The following is a 23,496-nucleotide window of genomic DNA, read 5'->3' as shown; positions in this document are numbered from 1 at the left end:
GGGGAGACTCTGGACTAGAAAAGTAGCCATGGATTGAAGGCAAATCAAGGGATATTTCCGGGATGTCAACAGCAGAATTTAGTAACAGGTTGAGCACAGAGGATGAAAGAAATGTGAGTACAAGGAACATTTACTGACCTCCTGTCAAAACTACAATGAGTGCTGGGATTACAAGAAGGGACTAAGTCCTCATTTCTGTCCTTGAAGGAATTCTTAGTCCACGGTAGCTAGGAATATTGCCTTGGTGGCCGGACTATTTGGGGACTCATTCCTAGAAATCAGATGTTTGGGAAGAGGAACTAATTTAGTAGGGAAGGATGATAAGAGAGAATGTGTGTGTTTATGGGTGGAGGTAGGGTAGGGACATGCTGAAATGATGACGAATTTGTGTCTACCATGTCTTGTGTATGTTGAGTTTGGGGGAGGTACTAGGCTCTGGAGACACAACAGTGAATGCCATGGCTTGAAAGGCCTGTCCTCATGTTGTTCCCTGGATCAAGAGCAGTATCAGAAGCACTGATGTTTAATAATCTAGGAAGGACTGTGAAGTATTGTGATTCTCTGAACATAGACATGCTGTTTAATTTTATTTATTCAATAGCTTATGATCACCCACTAACTGTACCGATTCCATTCAGACCATTGTTTTTCTATTATCAAACTAATGCAAACCCCTATTTGGTTTATGCCCCTTTATTAAAATGCAGGTTTCATCATTGTTTTCGTCTGAACACCTCTTGTTCTGGGCTGGCTCCACTTTCTGTCTGCAACTCCTCCCTCCAAACAAAGAAGTTGAGAACTTGACTTGCTATTGAAGCAAATAGCAATCAAATGACATGCAGTCAAATATTTATTCCTTCATTGTGTAACCAGAGGGAAAGTTTCAAGTCTGATAAATGGAGACTGATTTGCAGGGCATTTTAAGTGTTCTCAAGAAACTAACTAGATAGTTAACTTGTTAGCGGCCCAGGGAAGATGTAATTGTGGTGTAAATCAAAGTCCCCTCAGAGCAGACCTCAGGCTTACACAGATGCCAAGGCTTCATTAAAAACCAGTACAGACAGCTCACCAACTCACAGAACGCAAGTATCATTTACTTTTTGGTACCTAGAGTGAGAATTTGTCAAGTTTGCTTTGTTCCCTACCCTCTTGCACACACAAAAACAAATGTTGGGTTGGACAGATATGGGAGACAGGTGCAGGCACATGGTCACACTCGCAGTCTTTCAAAAGCCGTCTAGAATCTTAATGACTTCCGAGGAGTCCGCTCTCACCTTCCCTACCCTGCCTCTGCTAGCCTAATTAATAGAGTGTGACTTTTTAGCTGTTGCCAAGTGCCACTACCATTCAAGCAACAGCTGTCAGGAGAATGCGGCCAAGAGCCGATGAGATCTTTAGTTATCTAGCTGTCTTTAGAGAATACAGTCCCGGGTTTAAAAAGTGCTATGGTTCATAAGCAGCCTCAGGTATTTGGAGCCGTGCTAGGCGTCCAGGGCTCTTTAATAGAGATTGGTTAAGTTTTCAGATTCTTTATATAATCATCAGCGTGGTTTTAAATACCAACCCATACACCATAACAAAATGGGGACTTAAGAGAGAAAATGGAGGTTTTTAGTGTGCTTATCAAATAATGGAAGACCCATGAAAAGCATAAATATGCAAATAACACTCCAGGTTCAACCACTGATATCACCAACTATAATCATGCAGAAATATTCTTATTGATGAGGTTGGATATACTCTTTCAAGTGCGGAGTCTTGGTAAGTGAGAAGTCTGAAATTCTAGATGCTATGTGAGTCTCTGCCACTTGTAAACTATTACGGTGACAATTCCAGGCACTGTAGAAAACCTCCTTCCCATCATCTAGAGACAGGGGTTAACCATCTCTCCCCCAAGTACCGCACAAGGCTGTTTGCAAAAATCAAATGAGATAAAGTGTATGGAAGTGACTTACAAGCCATATTGTGCTATAGGCACATGAAATGTGGCATTGTCATCATGTCAGATGTCAGCGGGACTCAGATATATAGAAAACTGGATACTCCAGAGTTACCATCTAGACTCTTCATTTCACATTCAGTGTAATTCCTTCTTGGCTGGTGATGGTGGCTTTTTGCTTCTGCTTTGGCCCCTCTTCTCTCTCCTCCTCAGTCTGAGTGACCTGGGATGCAGGCAAGTGTCGGTCTAGATGTTTGAGGTTATATGCACCAAAGCCTCCTTAAAGGGGCAAGCATATACACCATGAGTATTCAGTGACTACATTGGTACACCCATAGTCTGGAAATTTAGCTGTAAGTGCATTGAGTTCCTGCAAGGGTCACAGTAACTATGTTAAGAAAGGGAAAATGCAAACCTGGAATAAGCCAATAACTAGATTGCTAGTAGTTTCTTCTCACTACCTGAGTTTCTGACAGGTCTGCGAAGATTTCCTTGAAAATGCTATTAGATACCTGTGATAGCATTTTATTATGTGGCTCAGAGAAGTCTTTTTATTTTCTACTAGTCATAAGTGAAATACAGAGTTTTAGGTTGAGTTCCTCCCAGGGTTTCACTTTGATTTTCTTTTTTGAGCATAGTTGATGCACAACATTACTTTAGTTTCAGGTGTACGACATAGTGATTCAAGAGGGTTACACATGACGCTGTGTTCACCACCAGTGTGGTTACCATCTGTGACCATACAACTCTATTATAGTATGATTGACTATATTCCTATGCTGTACCTTTTATTCCCAGGACTTATTCATTCTCCTAGGGTTTCATTTTACTTGCATTCTGTTAGTCACAAACAAACAAATAAAATCACAATATCAATGGATTTGGTGTCTACACTAGGTATGTTTAGGCCACCTAAACATTTGGACATAAGTGTATTGAGTACCTAAAAGGGACTACTAACCCCTGAAAGTGCTTCTTTTAGTTTGGATATTTCTCAACAGCCCTTCTTGTGATCCTTCTTGCCTTCCAGTGTTGTGTGTGTGTGTGTGTGTGTGTGTGTGTGTGTGTGTGTGTGCGTGTGTGCACACACGTGTGTGTGTGTATCACTGCCCTGAGACTCTCAGTATTCTCTTTTTGTGTTTACTTCATCCCCTTTCCCCCACAGCACAGCTGTGTCTGGTCCGTCACTTCACAAAACTGCAGTGAACACAGTACCTTCAGATTCGGCTCTGTGTCCTTGGGGCTGACCAGGTACCATAGCCTTCTCACAATTTGCCTCCTCTCTGATGGTCTGGCTTCTTTGCTGAGCTGTCAGTGGATTCTTGGAGGGCCCCATCTACCAGCCTGAGCCATATCTGTCCAGACCTGCCTGGATCTTGACAGACAGAGCTTCAGCTAAAGCTCAGACACCTGCTATCTACACATTCTGTGAAGAATCAATAGTGTGGGGGTCTTTCTGAAGGAAGAGTCATTTAACATCATTTATCTGGTGAAACCAAACACACAAATGTGGTCCAAATACTCCTTCGTGTTAATAGAAGAAATGCTTTGAAGTGTTGCCTGGACGGGTGCACAGCCACCAAAGGGCCCAAGACGAGAGGTGCGAATTTGCGTTCTGTGCTAAGCTAAGGCTTCTTTATATCTGGCTGAAAACAAAGATGAAAACCCAGACCCTGACACCGAGTTCCATTTACCATTGCCCTGTCTCAGATGCTTTGGGAAATAAGCAAGAAGAATGAAATAGTTCTGTAAGGATAGAATTTGTAGTGTAGTTGAAGAGAATTAATGCAAATAAGAGTAAAAAAAATAAAATAGTATGTGGGTAGACATGAGCATCGTAGAAACTGTATCAGAGGAGTCGGGAATGAGGTCGTATCTGGCTGGATGAGAGAAGACATCGTGGAAGAAGGTGGAGATAAGCTAGACTTTCCTGAATGGATAGGAAAGGAGGGGGGGAATTTCCTGGAAAAAAAATAGCATAAATATAGGGACGGAGGCAGAAATAAAGGTGATGCATTTGGCTACAACAGAGGAAATAGAAGAAAAGGAAAGTAATTGGACAGATTCAGGTTTAACATATGATGGAGACTTTGATGTGTGTGTGTGTGTGTGTGTGTGTGTGTGTGTGTGTGTGTGCGTGCACACCCTATATACATAGAATAAAACACTTTCATTTTGAAGAAACAACACCTGTTTCACTTACGTGGTCCCTGAACTAGTTTGCCATGAGCAGTTTTCCATGCTATGCCTGGTATGCAGTTGGGGCTCAATAAATGCATACTGGTTGAGAAATCTTCTACAAGCCCCTTAACTGAAAGCAGCCTCCACAACAGCTGCAGACGTCCCTGAAAACACCTTTGAGGGCCTTTGAAAATACTTTAAACCCAGAGAAACTTTCTATTCTCATGTCACAGACCTGCATACCCAAAGCCTATGGTGCTTTGACATCTGCCTTGTGAGCTGAAAATAGACGATCGTAACCCTAGACAGTGTTTGTACAGCATGCTTAGCACAAGATTCGTTCTGATACATTCATCCTTGTTTGGAAACCCAAAGGAAATGAAATTGCTGTTTGTGCTCCCAGGCCTTGTGGTTTGTGGTAGATCTTTTCAGTACAAAATGTGCCCCAAACGGCCTGTTCTATTTTGATCTTGTTAGTGAGGATTTACCCTGGAGGCTCTTCAGGGTGTCCATAAAAAAAAGCAGAGAAGTAAGAGTTGAAAGAGATTTTAGAAAGAACCTAATCAGTTTCCTCATTTTCCAGATTAGGAACCTCAGGTCCTCATTCGGTAAGAGCCCTCCTCTGGGGCCACATTACCTGGACAGAGACTCCACACACTTTGGGTGCCCTGACTCCTCCCACAGAAAACACAGCACCTGGGCTCTGTTGCTCCCCTCATACTGCGAGCAAGGACTGTGAGGTCTACTTTCTGAGCCCAGCTTCTGCTTTGGGCACCCTTCCACCAGCCAGACCAATTCTTTCCTCTTCTCAAAGCCCTATACCTTCCTACTTTAAACTTCCTCTGCATCAAAATGGGAAGAGATACCATGTCATCATTTATACTTGCTGCTTAACTGATTCCATTTAATATGAGTGGGTTGTCACCTGCTCCTCAGCCCAAGGTCTGTCTTAAAAAAAGAAGAAGAAAAAGACTTTTATGCCTTCTTATTGGACAGAGAGCCACCTTCTTCCTCAAGGAGGAATGAGCATCAGGGAGCAGGTGGGGAGATACATTTAAAGGTAGGGGGGTCCCTAAGAATCACACCATAGGGTGGCCCTGGGGGCAGTTCACTTGTCTGCCTTTTAAAGGTTTTTGGCAAAGTGTGGGCTGTAGACTCACAGGGTCCCGATTTCCGGTGCCTGGAAAACAGACGCCCTGAGAGGAAGTCCCACCTGGACCACACTCTGCCCCTCGCAGGTCTCCTGGCTCATCTCATGGGCTGCTCTCCCTCCTGATTTCTGCCCTTACTCTTTTCTTCTTTTTGTTCCAGAACACAATGTTGATTGTTTCACTCCAGTCCGGTGGTTCGTAATGTGTGCTCCCTAAAAAACAGCATCAGCATCGTCTGGGCCTTTGTTAGATATGCAGATTCTTGGGCCCACCTCCAGGCCTACTAAATTAGAAACTTTGGAGATGGGGCCCAGCCCTCTGTGGTTAGGAGGCCCTCTTGGTGATCTTACTGAAGGCTCTCTTTGAGCATCTCTGCCTTCACCTTTTCTAACCTGAATCACTGCCCCTGTCCACAGAATAGCTTGCAGGTATTTTTCAGATTCCACTGGGTGGGGGGGGGAGAGGGGTCCGGGTCCAGTGAACAGTATTTAGTTATTATTTCATGATCTGTGTAGTTCAAGTTTTTATTTTTTTTTCATTGTTTAAAATAGGCCCTGAGACCGTTTCTTCTCCGGGAAAGAGTGGTGGTGGAATGCAGTGTCTTTCTCAAGAGGGGGTACGGGCTGCGTGTGACGAACAATGACTTGAGAAGCCGTCCCAGACAGAGTCTACTAGGCCAGCTCGCTCATCAGTGGGCCACTCTTCCATAAAGGCTAGAGTGACAGCAGCCGCCGTTCCGAGGTCATCCCGCGGTGGAGTTCAGCAGGTCGTCAGATTGGATTCAGGAGGCCAAGTTGAAGTTCCAGTGGGCTGAACACGGGCAAGTCGCCCACCTTCTCAGTGTCGGCTTTCCCACCCGTGCAGCAGTGATGTAGTCAGGAGGGCTTGGCTGGATAGGCTGAAGGTTGTTTCCTATGAAAACAAGTCAGTGATCTTAATCCTCGGTTTGGTTGACACCACAGAAGGGGTAAGATTAGTTCTAGTAATCTTGCAGGGAGAGAGGCCTCCGTGTGTTTTTAGGGAGTGACCGAGCATTCTCTGCTTTTCTCTGCTTTTACCTTTTCTCTGCTTTCTCTCCTTTTCTCTCTTTTCTCTCCTTTTCTCTCTTTTCTCTCCTTTCTCTCCTTTTCTCTCCTTTTCTCTGCTTTTACCTGCCACCCGCCTGCAGGGCTTTTTTCTCCTTGAACAAAGAAGAACAGCTAAGTCTCTCCAGGAGTTGCTAACTCACCTTAGTTCCCTGATTTGCTCCCAGAGATATTAATTAAATTTAATGCAAAGTTCTGCACCCATACTGGAAAACAATGGTCAGCAACTTAAGGGCTGCATTTGTTCTATAAAGTAACTCAAATGCATAGTTAGTGGCCTCTTGATGGTGCTTCTGGCAGAATCTGACAGTGAAATATGTATTGCATAAGAACAGCAGTAAGGGTTGACATTTATTGAGAGCTTATTATGTGCTAAGCACTTTACACAGTTTCTTGTTTCATCCTCACAATATGAGACCTACGTTGTTATTCCTATTTTGTAGATGAGAAAGCTGAGGTACTGAGAAGTTGAATGTTTTGTCCAAAGTCACACAGCAAATGGAACTTGGATTTAAGCCCCAGTCGTTCTGGCTCCACAGCTCTGCTATGAATGAATGACTAGTAGAGAATGAGGATAGTGACTAATGCAGCCTAGTCCCTGTTCCTACCTGAAAGCTATACTTTCTTATTCCCCACTTGCTGCCACCTATTCAGTTGACTCAGTAACCAGAACTGGTCTGTGAGTCACTCTGTGTCCTCAGTGAGTTCTGTGAACCAATCTGGACTTGTTTCTTCACCTGTAAAATGGCAATTAGAGGCCTGATACGCCTGGGGTGTGGTGTAAACAAATAATGGCCTACTTGAAAAAATCCCGGAGCTTCTCGGAAAGGCGCTTTGTAAGCAGGAAGAACACTGTCCTTCTGACTTATCAGGGAAGAGATCAGAGCTGGGGATGCTGATGCAGTTGCTCTTGGTTCCTCAGAGCAGGAGACCTCTTAGGAAAAAGCCACAGGAGAAAGAAGACAGTGAACATCTCAGGTCTGATGAGATAAGGAAGGCAGACTTAGGGGCCTCCCCGTCTTGACCCTGTATTTACCTCTTATCGCCAGGATGAGATGAAGGGTTTGAAAGGGCCTCTTGAGCTCTTATGCACTGTCATTAAAAGTGTTTGTTACATGTGCTGCGTGAACGGATGCTGACTCTCTGAGATGGTGTAACTCACCAGCTCCAGCCCCTCCCCCCTGGAGTGTCACCTGAATTCTACAACATTGGCTCAACACAGGCATGAAGACAATGTGATGACTTTTGTGGGCACTTCTGTGAGCCCTGTCTGTATTTATATTGGTAGCATCTGGGTGATGTATAAATTGCATAAACTCTCACCTTTCCACGGCCATTGAGTATGTTTTCTCTTTCTTTGTCTATGTGAGCAAACCACAGGCAGAAGACAGGTGCTTCTGCCATTTAAAGGGTGATGGCACAGAACGCTTTTTATTTAAATTTTTATTTATTTTTCAGAAAGAGACAGAGAGCGAGTGGGGGAGGGGCAGAGGGAGGAGACAGAATCCCAAGCAGACTCCACACTGCCAGCACAGAGCCTGACACAGGGCTCGAACCCACAAACCGCAAGATCATGACCTGAACCGACACAAAAGTCAGACGTTTAACCAACTGAGCCACTCAGGCGCCCCACGGAACTCTTTCTAAACATGGAAGTCAGAAGATCTGGGTTCAAGTTCTGACCCTGCCCCTGGTTGAAATGTGACTTGAGCATGTCACTTTAGTTTTTCTGAACTCGCTTCTCTATCTGTCCGTGAATATGACAATGCCTTCCTGATCACAGGGATGTCATTGGGTTCAGTTCTGATAGTGTGTGGCTGTGTTCAGATGTCAAGTATAAATGACTTACTATTTCTGCTTATACTCCTCATCAAGATCTCAAATATAGTGAATGATAAATGGGACTCAGAATCAAACATGCTTCCCTCCTGGTTGTGTTTACCATCTCAATTTGTTGTGGTGACAAGATACCCAGCATATACGGGACTTTTCTTTGCACTGACTTGACCCGTGCCCTGGAAGGGCTCTGTATAGAACTTATGGCTCTGACCTTGTTCCTGATTCACAGAGCCATTTCTTATGACCCTCCTGAAAAGGGGTCTTGCTGGTGGAATATTTGACATCACGTGCTCACTGCAGCTTTGTGTATAGCGTGCCTGTGTGTGTTGGGGGGGTGGAGTGGGGTGGTGTGAGACCAGTTCCCTCTGGCTTTCCAGAATCACATGTGCTCTGTTTACATTAACCAGTTTCGTGCTCTTTCCTTCCTATCACTGTCTGTTGTTCTGATCAGGTTGGGAGAATTCAAGCATCTTCTTGAAGCAAAACCTCATGAAATGTGTATTATGATCCTATTTCACATAAATATATATACATAAACATAGCCATACATGTGTACATAAGAGAATACATAAGAAACTATTAATGTTGGGTTCTTTTGAACAGTGGGGGTCAAGAAAAATTTTGAACACACCCCAAAGTAACTACAGTAGTGAACCCCATGCACCTGTCTCCCAGCTTTGACAGTTAGCATCATCAGTACCCAGCGTCGTGTTATACATATTGAGCTTCTTTTTATCTACCGTGAGCATATATTATTTTGATAATTTGAAATATTAATTACAAAGTAAATTCAAACATTAAAAGGAAATGCAGTAGGTTAGATTTCATTTGTTCCTGTCTTTTTTCTCATCCTTTTAGATTCGGGTCCTTTCAGCGGTAGGTGATCAAGAGTGATTTTCTCTGAGTTCTCTGATCCCCAAGGACAGATATGAGCTGGTGCTGAACATCTGGCAAAGACAAGAGCTTTGGTTTACAGCACATCTATGTCAGGGCTATTGCTCAAGTCACAAGGCTCACACTGTCAGCCTCACTGTTTGGCTTGCTGTGTTTTTTAATTAAAGTGTTTACTTTGGCTGAGATTTATGACGCTGTTTTTAAATGAGAGTATGTGCTTTCTGCCCCCCCCCCCCACCTTTGTTCCCTGGGCCCCACAACCTGTGCGGTTCCCTGCAAGCTATTTTTCAAAAAACAATTTCTACATTTCTTATCAGATGGACGGTAATTTTGCAGGGATTATTAACGCCCTGCGCTCTGTAGTGTTTGTTCTCCTGGGGCTGGGAGAGGAAATTGTCTGATGCAAGTCCCACAGCTGGTTTGCTGGACAGGAATAGAATCTTACAAAATCACCTTGAATCTAAAGCCTGTGAATGAACCAGCTGTGTCAGATGAACGTCGGGAAGGTGGTTTTTGTATTTAAATTTCTTGGCCAGTGGTATTGAAAATGCAGCTAAAATAGGGATGGTTATTCTTCCCAGTGGTTCAATGTGGACTGATTTGGACTCTGTTAGTCAGAAGACTATTCTGCTCTATGCCTTCTCCATGCTGAGTACATTGTATGAGCAAATTGATTTTTCACGTCAACAAGGATCTATCCCCTATTATGCACTAGGCACTAGAATTACAAAAATAAATAAGCAACTCTCCCTTTGTATCCTTCTCATCTAAGTGGAATGCAGGGAGATGAATGTTTTCCTACCAGCACTAAAATAGTGTGGGAGAAGGGAGGGAAGAAGGTGTTGTGGCTTTTGGAGGCTGGGGGAATGTTCACAGAGGAGGTGCCTTTTAAGAGCAAATAACATTTTTTGAATTATTGAAGGCAGAAGAAGGATCTGTGTCTTGAGCAGAGGCATGGAAGGTGATGGCATGTGCGGGGGATGGAGAAGAGCCCAGCGTATCCAGACTTTCAGGCAGGTGCATTCGTGGTTAGGAGGTGAGAAAGGTGAGGAAGTTTGGAAGAGGCCTCTGGCCAGGATGGAAGGACCTTAGTAAGACTGGGTAGCTGTGGTTCTTTTTGATTCGGGGAATCGAGGCTTATTCAGTCACCTGAAGGGATTGGTACCGTTGTGGTTATTATTAGGGTGGGCAGAGCTTGGAAGAAGAACTGGAAAACTCTAAGGGACCGATGCACCCCAAGGACAGGCATCTCTTGCTGTCCCTCATTTGTGACTTAGGGGCTCTTTCTCCTGCCCTCGTAGCTTCGCTGTGCTGGCCTTTCTGCTTGCTTCTCATTCCTGGTTGGCCAGTTTCTTCAGTGTCTTCCAGTCTTGGGAATTTTTCACCTTTGCTGTAGGAATTCCGTGCAGACTGTGTTGGGGGTGTGGAGGGTGTATGTGGAAGAACCGAATGGGAAAACAAGGAAATACTCTGGACCTGGCAGCCCTTTAGCTAGAATGCCCCACGTTGCTCCATCTTAACACAATTACACCTGGGTAATTTGCGCTCGAAGAAAGTGTTCCTTGGCACAAATAGAGTTTGAAAACTTCAGCTCCAGTTTAAATCTTGGAGGGAGCCGTTCTGCTCGGCGATAGCTGATTACTGTCACTTGGGTAGGATCTTGTGCCTCTGGTCGCCTCACTGAGTTGCCTCGGGGCATGTATGTGCAGATGCCACCTTAGGTCAAGGGCTCTTTCAGTCAGGAACTGCCCCAGGCATAGGAAACAGGTCTAGGGTCATGAACTCTGCCTGAACTGAGGTGGGTAAGGTGTGGAAGGCAGTTTTAAGCCGAAGGGGATGTTGGACCTGGCAAACAGTGTGACCAATGTGTCCAGGAAACATGGCTTAAAGGTGTGGCTTTTAGGAGGCACCTGGCTTGCTCAGATGGTTGGATGTGTGGCTCTTGATCTCAGGGTTGTGAATTTGAGCCCCATGTTGGGTATGGAGATTACTTTAAAAATGTGGCTTTTAGGCCCTTGCTCATCATTTTATGAAGTCGTTGTATTCCGTGAGAGGCTTAGCTACTCAAAATTTTCATTTTTTCATAAGACTTTGAAATACTCCTTACTCTAATCCGTTTTTGGAGATCTCCATGCATATTAGCATATTAAAAGTTGTGAAAACCAAGGGCACCTGGGTGGCTCGGTGGGTCAAGCGTTTGACTTTGGCTCAGGTCATGATCTCATGACTCATGAGTTCGAGCCCAATGTGGGATTCTGTGCTGACAGCTCAGAGCCTGGAGCCTGCTTCAGATTCTGTGTCTCCCTCTCTCTCTGCCCCTCCCCTGCTCATGCTCTGTCTGTCTGTCTCTCTCTCAATTATAAATAAACATTAAAAAAAAAAAAAGTTGTGAAAACCTGTAAGGGGTAAAGTTTAGTTCAGGTAAAAGGAAAATGTTTTTTTGGAAAACACTCATACGTGTACAATAGGGATTAAAACTTTGGAAATTGATTACCCTGGAATTGAAAGCGTAGTTTTGTAATAATTGATGTTTACTACTAAGTTGTGGAGTGGGACTCCTATTAAGTTACTTGAGAAGCCTCCTTACCTTTTTTGAAATGGCGTCATTTCTGTTAGTGTCCTTGGACATTCATTTGTTCAGCAAACATTACGTGCCCACAATGCTACATGGAAACACTTGGTTATGTGTTGGCAGTGTGAAAATTCTTATCTTTTTATTGGGGTAGTTTTTCTGGCATGTACAACTTGTCTTACAATTTTGTTTTAGACAGAGAGCACAAGCAGGGAAGGAGCAGAGGGAGAGAGAGAATCTTAAACAGGTTCCACACTCAGCTTGACCTGGGGCTCCATCTTACGACCCTGAAATCATGACGTGAGCCAAAATCAAGAGTCGATTCTCAACAGACTGAGCCACCTAGGCGCCCCTGGAATGTATAATTCTTAATGCTCATTGTTAGAATTCTGTATTTCTGGCTATGAAATAAAAAAAGATGGTTGGGGCGCCTGGGTGGCTCGGTCAGTTAAGCATCTGACTTCGGCTCAGGTCACGATCTCACGGTCCGTGAGTTCGAGCCCCGCGTCGGGCCCTGTGCTGACGGCTCAGAGCCTGAAGCCTGTTTCAGATTCTGTGTCTCCCTCTCTCTCTCTGCCCCTCCCCTGTTCATGCTCTGTCTCTCTCTGTCTCAAAAATAAATAAACATTAAAAAAAAAAAAAAAAAAAAAGGTAGCACAATTATTGACCCCGGTAACCTGTCTAAAAATATCAGTATCTCCTGGATCCAGAGTTCTTTCCCCTCCATCATCTGTCTGCTCAGGTTTCTAAACATGGAAATGTACCAGGCCCTGGTAGAGCTGAAGAGGCAGGGGCTTCTCCCCTCTGTGCAGGGTGAGGATCGGCGGGAATCAAAAATGCTCGAGAATTAGCCCCACTCTCAGGGTTCCATAGAGGATAGTAACCAAAAGGTTCTATTTTGTAGTATTTAAAGATAAATATTACCTAATAATTTTTTTTTAATTGGAAAGTTTATAGGAGCTAAATCTCATCTCTTGGCTCATAACATATTCCTCCTCCACCAAATTAGATGGTAGCTTGTTCCACGTTTCAATTTCTAAATAAATTGGTCTTCATTATTCTTGGATTCCTGACAGACATCGTGTCTAAGAATTAATGTTTCACATTCTGCCACTTTGAGCATGTTAAACAAATTACTCAGTGTCATTGCCACTGAATTAATTAGAAGGATTCATGTGAGGCTTTAGCACCCCTATGTGAACATGTTTTTTATTAAGCTTCATTTATTTTTTATCAATAATTACAACTCCGTTGGTATTGTGGTTTTAGCATTACCTGCGTCAGAGGGTTGTCATGAGGATTGATGGCCAATAAAGCAGGTAAAACAGTGCCTAACAAATAGTAAGGGCTCAAATGCTGTCTTTATCTTTGTTAATGAACTTTGTAACTGTGTGATGAAGTAATCATCATGGATATAATTGTCCCCATTTTCCCAGTGAAGATTCTGGTGCTCGGAAGTGTAATCGTCTGGAATTACTTGCGGTGTCAGGACGAGAGCCTAGTGTTCATATTCCTAGTCTTGTTTCTGACTGCCCTCGTAACTGACATTTTGAGGTTTAGGATTTTGATATATGAACTTGGGGAGCATGCAACGTTCAGGCCATAGAAGTTAAATTAGCATATGTGTCGGGGTGCCTGGGTGGCTCTGTCGGTTAAGCGTCCGACTTCAGCTCAGGTCATGATCTCACAGTTCGTGAGTTCGAACCCCGCGTCGGGCTCTGTGCTGACAGCTCAGAGCCTGGAGCCTGCTTCGGATTCTGTGTCTCCCTCTCTCTCTGCCCCTCCCCTGCTTGTGCTCTCTCTCTCTCTCTCTCTCTCTCTCTCAAGAATAAATAAAACACTTAAAAAATAAGCATATGTGAAAATGCTTTGTATAATATGGAGCATATAGTAGGAGCTCAATTAAAATGTTTTTTTTTTTGTAATTTATTTTGAGAGAGAGCAAGGGGGGAGGGGCAGAGAGAGAGGGAGAGAGAGAATCCCAGGCAGGCTTTGCGCCATCAGTGTAGAGCCTGATGTGGGTCCCGATCTCACGAACCACGAGATCGTGACCTGAGCCGAAGTCAGACAGTTAACTGCCTGAGCCACCCAGGTGCCCTGGTTTTTTTTCTTTCTGTTCAGCTTGCAGGAGTTAGGACCCTCATTTCTCTCCTCCTCTCCGTTCTCCGTGCTGATGTCCCAGCCCAGTTGATGTCCCATGCTGATGTCTCCATGCTGACTTCATTTCCAGACCACTCTGGTGCCTCCGGTCTTAAGTACTTTGTGGTTGTCTTAGCTTAGGCCACCATTACAGAGAATCACAGACTGAGCAGCTTAAACAACAGAAATGTACGGGGGCTAGAAATCTGAGATCCAGGTACTGGCAGGGCTGGCTTTTCTGAAGTCTCACTCCTTGGCTTGGAGGTGGCCACCTTCTCTGTGTATCTTCACATGGTTTCCTCTCTGTACATGAGCGAGTCCTAATCTCCTCTTTTTAGATGCTAGTCATATGATAGGGCCACCCTCATGACCTCGTTTTAATTACCTTTTATTTTATTTTATTTTATTTTTTTTTAAATTTTTTTTTCAACGTTTATTTTTTTTTATTTTTGGGACAGAGAGAGACAGAGCATGAATGGGAGAGGGGCAGAGAGAGAGGGAGACACAGAATCGGAAACAGGATCCAGGCTCTGAGCCATCAGCCCAGAGCCTGACGCGGGGCTCGAACTCACGGACCGCGAGATCGTGACCTGGCTGAAGTCGGACGCTCAACCGACTGCGCCACCCAGGCGCCCCTTTTATTTTATTTTTAATGTTTATTTTTGAGAGAGAGAGAGACAGCATGAGTGGGGGAAACACAGAATCCAAAGCAGACTCCAGGCTCTGAGCTGTCAGTGCAGAGCCCAACATGGGGCTTGAACTCATGAACCATGAGATCATGACGTGAGCCAAAGTTGGATCCTTAATGGACTGAGTCACCCAGGTGCCCCTAATTTAAAAAAAAAATTTTTTTTTTAATTTTCTTTATTTATTTTTGAGAGGGAGAGACAGAGAGTGTGAGAGGGGTAGGGGCAGGGAGGGAGGGAGACAGAATCTGAAGCAGGTCCCAGGCTCTGAGCTGTCAGCACAGAGCCCGACATGGGGCTGGAACTCACAACCTGTGAGATCATGACCTGAGCCAAAGTCAGATGCTTAACCGACTGAGCTACACAGGTGCCTCTAATTTAATTGACTTTTAAAAGAGCCCCATCTCCAAATATAGTCATATTCTGAAGTACTGGGGTTTAGGGCCTCAACATATGAATTTTAAGGGAACATACTTAGCCTAGAACAGTGGTCTAGCAAGAAAGAGATCTAAGCCTCAGAGTTCTCCCAACGTATAGTGTAACCCCTGGGGTGTCAAAACCCGTTAGATTTCATTAGGTGAGCTCTGTTCAAAAAGCAGGCAAGAGTATCATCTACTTTTTTTCTTAGGGAGTAGAAGAAAGGAGGTCAGGACCTGTTCTGTGCCAGGCACTATGCTGGGTGCTGGTACTTAATAGACATTATGTCGCCCAGTCTCAACATGGCCAAGGATAGGCTGAGCATAACTGCCTTCATTTTACAGAGGAAGAAAGAGACATTAAGCCACTTGCCAAGCTCATACAGTTATTGTGCGATTTACTCATGTGGCAGTTGAGAAAATGAGGTTAGGGGCATAGGACGATGGGGGTGAAACAGGAAGAAAACTGATCTTCTGTTTCGCCCAACTCAAGAATTAAAAAGTAAATGCAAGGATGATAAGAGAAGGAAAAACAAATGGAAGAAACTGTTTTTCTTTTTTAAAGGCAGGTTTAAGACTCCTTTGGAGGGGCTCCGGGGTGGCTCAGTCGGTTGAGCATCTGACTCTGGCTCAGGTCATGATCTCACGGTTCGTGGGTTCGAGCCCTGCACTGGGCTCTGTTCTGACAACTCAGAGCCTGGAGCCTGCTTTGGATTCTGTCTACCCCTCTCTCTGCCCCACCCCCCCTAAATTAAATATTTTTTTTAACCTTTATTTATTTTTGAGACAGAGAGAGACAGAGCATGAACGGGGGAGGGGCAGAGAGAGGGAGACACAGAATCTGAAACAGGCTCCAGGCTTTGAGCTGTCAGCACAAAGCCCGACGCGGGGCTCGAACTCACGGACCGTGAGATCCGAAGTCGGACGCTTAACCGACCAAGCCACCCAGGCACCCCATCTAAATTAAGTAAACATTAAAAAAAAGACTCTTTTGGAAAAAAGCCACTGAGTTCTGAAGGGCGTAAGGGAAGGTTCTGTGTCAACCACTTTTCTCCACACTAATCCATCAGCCTGTAAATAAATTGTGTTTGTCCAACAGCTTCAATCTAACTCTCCTGGATTTTTTGTTTATCCCTCCCTGGCTAAAATCAGCAGGATGTGACACTTGGGAAGTTGGACTCTGAAGGGAGACCAACAGGTTCAAATCTAATTTTCATCACTTTTTAGCTGTGTGGCAAGTCACTTAATCTCTCTGGGGCCTCAGTTCTCTCTGCTGTAAAAAAAAGAAAAAGCGATGGTAATAATAACTTCTGATGAGGTTGTTGCAGACACTAGTGCATCTGTGGAAAGTGCTCAAATAAGCATCTGGAACCTGGTAAGCGTCACGTAAGGATAAGCCATTGCCCCTGTAGAAAGCGGGACAGGCGAAGGCCAGGATAGGGATCCTGTGCACTTTCCCACATAGGTCTCTGATTCCTGGAAGTGCATAGTGGCAGGGGATGGAACACTCATTTGTATGTTACGTACGTGAACGAATGCAGACGTGGTGACCTTGAGCAATCTGTGATGAAGAGGAAGTACCTGGTTTCAGCAAGTTTCTAGAGTTTTTGTTTGCTGTTTGGTCGAAGCCATAAGCCCACTGGTGGAGGAATAAAGAGAAGGCAGTGAGACGGAGCAGGGGTGAGAAAGCTTTTCTCGGTCTCCAGGCTGGCAGGAGAGCTCTAGCTTGTCCATGGTTGTTTTCCCCTCCATTTGCTTGCATCATCTCTAGATCTGGGGGTGCAATCACTGTCTGGGGCCTCTGGGCCCTGACCGTGTAGAACCTCCCCGCCCCCTCCCCCACTGACATACAGGGATGTGAACGGCACTCGAATGCATTTAGAGCTTCCACTTGTTCCTGAGCTCTGCAATCGGCTGACTGATCTGTGTTGTCATTAAAATTCCTAAAGTGATTGCCAAACTTTCTTTCCAGGCTCAGGCTGCATGAAGAAAAGGTTATTAAAGATAGGCGACATCATCTCAAAACCTACCCAAACTGCTTTGTTGCCAAAGAACTGATTGACTGGCTGATTGAGCACAAAGAGGCTTCTGACAGAGAGACAGCAATCAAACTCATGCAGAAGTTAGCAGACCGGGGCATCATTCATCACGGTGAGTGAGGTGGCCACCGACTGTCAAGGTAGCTTGGGAGGAAGACACGGGCTGCGTCTTCTGTTCCAGATACAAACCTACCCATTTAAGAGATAAAACACTTGGTCTCCTGTGCACCTCTCGCTGGTGGCATTCCCTTCTTTCCTCTGAGAGGCATTTGGGCTTATTTCCATTTACTGCTTCATACTTTTTCCTTTCTGTAGATGCATCTCTTAGCAAAGTATCATACGGTTGCAAGTGCTTTAAATCATTATAAAAATGCATGATTATTCTTGTACAACTTGATCAACATGCTGTCTGTGAGATTCATCCATGTTTGCTCATTTTCACTGCTGCGTATACCATGTATAATTATGCCTTTGTGCCTTTACCCGTTCTCCTGCTGATGGACATTTAAGGGGTTTCCAAATTTTTGCTGTTACTCTCAACATCTCTATGAACATTCATGAACATGTCTCCTTGAAATCTCTAAAACTGACCAAGACCTTTCATATGTTGATGTTCTCTTGGGCTGGAATGCCCTTTCTCTTCACTTTTGCCCGTTTTGTATCCATTCTTCAGGTCTCTAACGACATGTGAGCTCTTCAGAGAAGTGTCCATTCCTTCCAGCTAGGCGACGGGGGTTCTTTGGTCTGTCACTTCAGTATCTCCTCACCTCTTTCATTGCCCTGTTGTATCGTATATATGTATTTTTTAATGTGTATTTATTTTTGAGAGAGACAGAGACATAGTGTGAGCAGGGGAGGGGCAGAGAGAAAGGGAGACAGAATCCGGAACAGGCTCCAGGCTCTGAGCTGTCAGCACAGAGCCCTATGCGGGGCTCGAACCCACAGACTGCGAGATCATGACCTGAGCCGAAGTTGGACGCTCAACCCACCGAGCCACCCAGGCGCCCCATGTTGTACCATATTTTTATTACATGCTGACATTGCTCTTTATCTCACTAGCCTTCACATTCTTTGAGGCTGATACCTCCCCCATTGTGCTCAAGGAGAGGTTGTGGAATGAATGATGAATTGAATTTTGTGACCCTTTTACTAGACAATGAGGTGATGGTGATGGTGATAGTACTCACTCTATTCCAGGTACTGTGTTAAATACCTGTATTAAATCATAGAGGAGTGTGCTTGAGAAATGAGGCAGTGAAACAAGTCTTAATTAGCATCTCACTGCATGTGAGGAATTAAATGAGTTTTGTTTTGTTTTTTTCTTACGGGCCTGTCTGTGTATATTGTGTTTCAGTGTGTGATGAACATAAGGAATTCAAGGACGTCAAACTCTTCTACCGCTTTCGGAAGGATGACGGCACCTTCCCGCTGGACAATGAAGTGAAGGCCTTCATGAGAGGACAGAGGCTGTACGAGAAGTATGTTGCTCGTGGAATCCCCCATGTGATCTTAACTTGTGGAGAGAAGCAGGGCTATTTCGGGCTTTTATCATTCTGACTTCAGCCTGGCTCTTCACGCGAGATGGTTACATAACTGTTCCCTTTAATATGGGAAGACTCCATCACTCATTTGCTTTTCTCTTTGCCAGGGATGAAGTCAATTTCATAAGATTCTTAATAAAGATTTTGTTTAAAGATAAAATATTTAAATACTTATTTTCTACGTGTAAGTCGATGTGACAAAATTCCAACATAAAAAAAAAAAAAACAAACCCTGCAAAGTTGCAGCTTGCTGTTTGCCCTCAAGTCATGCAGTTGCCTATTTTCTCTTTTGAACGCCACCGTTGTGTAACTTGAAGGTTTGATCTTGTCAATGGCTGGAGAAGCAGTGTCAATTACAGGGGAAGTTCAAGTTCAGGTTAAGAGATGAGTCGTGAGAGGACTTCAGGAGGCAGGATGGTGTAAGAGGAATAATCTCTCAGCTCTTTGAAGAGGGGAATGCATTGTAGTCAGGAGGATTCAGAGGCTGGATCTCAGATCTCCCTGGCGGTCCAGTCCGTGGCTGGGCAGATCCGCTGTTCCTGTGGTCCCTTTTCCATCCTGCCTTGTTTTGTTTTGGTTTTTTTTTTTCCAGGGCAGCCATTAGAGCAGACACTACCTCCTTAACTCTGGCTGCCTTTCAAGGCTTGAGGGAGTTGGAAATCTGTATTTATCGCACAAAAGAGCCTACTCTGTGATGGGTGGGTTGGTGCATGGGGAGGTAGGTCAGGGGGGTCCGATCAAGCAGCATGATGGCTAGGAGGAGCCAGATGAGTTTGATTCTAGCCCTGTCACCTTACCTCTGTAAACCTCCTCTTTTATGACATAGGAGTGGTGATGGCACCTATCTCCTAGGTGTTTAGTGCTATTGTGGGAATTAGAATAAATTGTGTCAATTATTTAAATATTTAGCTCAGTAGCTCAGTGTGTCAGGCCGCAGAGATGACAGTCATTTCAGATATTAGCCTGACAGCGATGGCCACCCTGGAGTCTGTCTCTCCTGTGTTCTGCCTCCATCCCAATTCTGTTCACCTGTTTCTGGTGCTGGTATTGTCCAACACATGCCCCATGTGTGCTACTTCTCTCGTCTCTTGCTTTCTATACCGAGGTATACAAAACCCCTCATCTCCTGGACTCACATGAACTTGAATGGAAGGGATCCATTAGCACCTTTGTTTGTACATCTGAGTATATGTATATGTGTTGTTGCTGTTTTCTTTTACTTTCTTAGCTCCTTTGGAAAATTCTAGCAGGTGGTAAGTAATTTGATCACTATGATGGTCCTTTCAAATCGTAAGATTCTATGTTGTCAAAAACATGTCATTTCCACGGATCAATATTGCTATATCCTTTTTTCTGTGTGCAATTAGTGTTCAGTGTCTCAATTTCCCAGTAAATTTATTCCTCAAAATGCTCGTGAAATTAGTAATAGGAAAAGTTGTTTATTTATTTATTTTTAATAAAAAAAAAATGTTTATTTTTAAGAGAGAGAGACAGAGTGCAAGCAGGGGAGGGGTAGAGAGAGGGAGTTACAGAATTCGAAGTAGGCTCCAGGCTCTGAGCTGTCAGCACAGAGCCCGAGGTGGGGCTCAAACTCAGGAAACATAAGATCATGACCTGAGCCGCAGTCCACTTACCCAAATGAGCCACCCAGGTGCTGATGCTAGGAAAAGTAATTTAATCAGTACTTAACCTTGCGTGAACTAGCTGCTGCCTCTCAGTCTTGGCTCCTATTGTTGGTTGCTGGAACATACATGGAACAAACTTTAGGGCCTTTGGAATTGATGGCTCAGTGTACCTACATGATCAGTTTTGTTTAGCGTACCTTTAATCATTTTTATTGTATTTCTCATGTTTCCCTGGATATCTTTTCTATGAATCTCAGCATGTATATTATTTTGTAAGTTTTGTGTACTTTAAAAAATAGTGTGAAGAAGTAAATAGTTTTGTGCACAGCTCACCTCTTCAAGGATTTTATTTATTTTACTATTGAAGTTTTTTTTCCTATATTTTTAAAAGCCAGAATACTTGTTTAGGATATCTCTAACATTTATGAAAGAAGGCCTTGCAAAATATATGTTCCTTTTTTTTCCTTTGCCTTTTAAGATAATAACAATTGATAATATTTTGTTGGTTGATAACTATGTATCAGACATCCTGACTAGTCCATTTTTTTGATTATCATAATGAACCTGATTTAGAAGAATTGTATCCATTTTAAGGACGAGGAAAATGTGGTAGGGAGAGATTCAAGCTCTTACTCAAGGTCCCTTCACTAGTAAAAACATCTGGGATTCGAACCTAGGAGCCCACAGCCCAAACTTATTGCTACTAGGTTGTTAATAAATTTTAGAAAACATTTTTATTATTAGGAAATATGTATCATTATTTATCATTTATGGAAATTAAATTAATGAAGTCAGTGTTTTCTTCAAAATTTTAGAAAACATTTTTATTAGGAAAGATGTATCATTATTATTTGTGGAAATTAAATTAATGAAATCAATGTTTCCTTCAAAATGTAGTTTATAGTAAAATATAACATGGAGTTTGTAAATATCTGGGTATGGAATTTTCTGTAAAAAGTAACTGAAATAATTCTAAGTAGACATTGGAAAAGAAAAGTAAAGCAATTTTCCTTCAACACAAATCTACCTATAGATTTAGGGACTAAAGAACACAGGGAATATAGTAAACAGTATTGTAAGAAAAAAAAAGAGATACATTTTTTTTAAAGAATTTATTAAGAAAAAATTTTTTTAACATTCATTCATTTTTTTGAGAGACAGAGAGAGGGTGTGAGCAGGGGAGGGACAGAGAGAGGGATACACAGAATGTGAAGCAGGCTCCAGGCTCTGAGCTGTCAGCACGGAGCCCAGCGTGGGACTCGAACTCACTAAGCGTGAGATCATGACCTGAGCCAAAGTCGGACGCTTAACCGACCGAGCCACCCAGGCGCCCCTTAAAGAATTTATTTTTAAGTAATCTCTACACCCAACATGGGGCTCGAACCCACAACCCTGAGATCAAGAGTCCCACAGTCCACTGACTGAGCCTGCCAGGCACCCCCAAAAAAGAGATGAATCTACATGGTATGCTAAAAGTGTGATAGAAACATCTTTTATTTGTAAATTAAGCTCTTCAAAACACTTCTACTAGATTATTTTATTTGAACTCTCTTAATGGAGTAATAAGAGAATAGTAAATAATAATAGAAATAATAGCGTAGTAAATAATAATATAAAATACAATATAAATTAAATGGGACATTACATTATCACCCTGGTTTTCGGGAGGAGCATTTGGGACCTGAGGCAATAAAATCATTTCTGTGTGATGGCGATATGGCTCAAGAGGGACACCTGGACCCAGGCAGCAGGTGCACAGGCCGCTGCTCTCCACACACTCCCACCAGCTCTGGAGGGGGCTGGCTGTGTTGTCAGTACATCCTTTTTGCTCTCCTCTTGCTTGCTTGTTCTGGGTTATTAATAGAACGGTGTGAAACTGGGTGGTTTCTGCCTGGGGTTTTGGTGAACCAGGCTGATTTCTGGGCACCTTGATTTCCTATCCATAGAGACGTTTCTCAGTATGCTATTTTGTAGGACACAGCTGTATTTCAAAACTCACAGTGACTCTGCTACCTCTTAGTATCCATCTTGCTCCAGTTAATTCAACTCAGAGGTACTCAAACGAACACCAGTTAAGGGGCAAAAGCTGGCCTTTTCGGGTGTCCCACCATGAGGAAGGTTATGGGAGAGCTGGTGACCGGAGTCCTCTGCATAGTGAGTGACAGTGGGTGTGGGTTTTCGGAGTCACCCAGCCCTGCTCTCCAGTCCTGTCCTCCGACTAGCTTGCTCTGCGGCCTTGAGCAGGCTGCTGAAACTCTCTGATCTGTAGTCATAAATGGAGGCAAGGCTGAGACCCACTTGGAAAGGCTGTTGGGAGGAATTTACAATCTGTGCATTGCTGAACACAGTGCTAGGCACAGAGTGAGAGCCCAAGAAATGTTAGAGGCTGGTATTAGAGTAGTAAATCAGTATATAAGTGAACGGTATCTATTATTCTTATTATCATATTCTTTTAAGATTTAGCCTAGAAGTTAAGAGCCGGGAGCCAGGCTGCCTGGGTGTGGATCCTGGCTCTGTGCCTTGTTGGCAAGTGGCTTCACCTCTCTGTGCCTGCCGTTGCCGTCCTGGTATATGGAAATATTGATTGTATTGACCTTGTAGACTTCTTGTGGGGCTTAAATGAACTAACATGATGTATGAGCACACAGGTCACGGCCTACCTCAGGGTATGAGCGTATCTTGCTGACCATCTACTGCTGCCAGCTGGACAGAAGTGTGAGGAGGATGTGTGCCCCTGGATCAATGCCCAGACTTTGTTGTTTTGAGCAATTCATCTGAGAACATTCAGGTCCCACTGCACTTCCATCAACAGGCATTCATCAGACCTTCACTATGGACTGAAGGTGCATAGGATAGGGCACGCCGTCTCCAGGAGCGGCATACCGTTTCCCACTTAATTTTGCATGGGCCCAGATACCTCAGACATGCAATGCATGAACAAAACTCACGTTGTCCCAAATAGTGCAATTTTTAGTTTTCATATGAAACCTGCATCATCAGGATAGAAATACCTGTGACTTAAAAGAACAACGGTGGATCTGTGTACTAAGCCTTCACGTGGCAGAAGATATTTCAGGTGCATATTCCAAACGACGAAGATTGATTATCATCTAGCAGTTAGCAAAATAGATCTCTTTAAGGAAAAAGGTGAACTCAGGATTATCAAGTGTTCTCTCTATATATTGATAAATAGAGTTAGCTATAAAAGAGAATATAAGTTCGAGGTACAATCTGGACTTTCCTTACTAAAACCAATATTTGAAATGTGCATTTTAAAAACTAATTTTTTTTTTTATCTTAGAGAGAGCATGAGCAGGGGAGAAGGGTAAGGAGAGAGAGAGAGAGAGAGAGAGAGAGAGAGAGAGAGAGAGAATCTTAAGCAGGCTCCA

At 43.7% G+C, this 23,496-nt stretch overlaps 1 protein-coding gene across 1 annotated transcript in view; it reads left to right on the top strand.

The window, feature by feature from the left end:
* Window positions 1-23,496, top strand: part of DEPTOR (DEP domain containing MTOR interacting protein) — a 137,586-nt gene that overhangs the window by 25,638 nt on the left and 88,452 nt on the right. Inside the window, exons 2-3 of the mRNA XM_045453811.1 lie at window positions 16,875-17,053; window positions 18,296-18,419. Coding sequence (XP_045309767.1) covers window positions 16,875-17,053; window positions 18,296-18,419 — 303 coding nt within the window. The remainder of the gene's footprint in view (window positions 1-16,874; window positions 17,054-18,295; window positions 18,420-23,496) is intronic.

Source organism: Leopardus geoffroyi, chromosome C3, assembly GCF_018350155.1.
Source record: "Leopardus geoffroyi isolate Oge1 chromosome C3, O.geoffroyi_Oge1_pat1.0, whole genome shotgun sequence".
Lineage (NCBI taxonomy): Eukaryota > Metazoa > Chordata > Mammalia > Carnivora > Felidae > Leopardus > Leopardus geoffroyi.
Note: the sequence above shows the minus strand (reverse complement) of the source record. Positions and strands in the feature narration are given on the sequence as shown.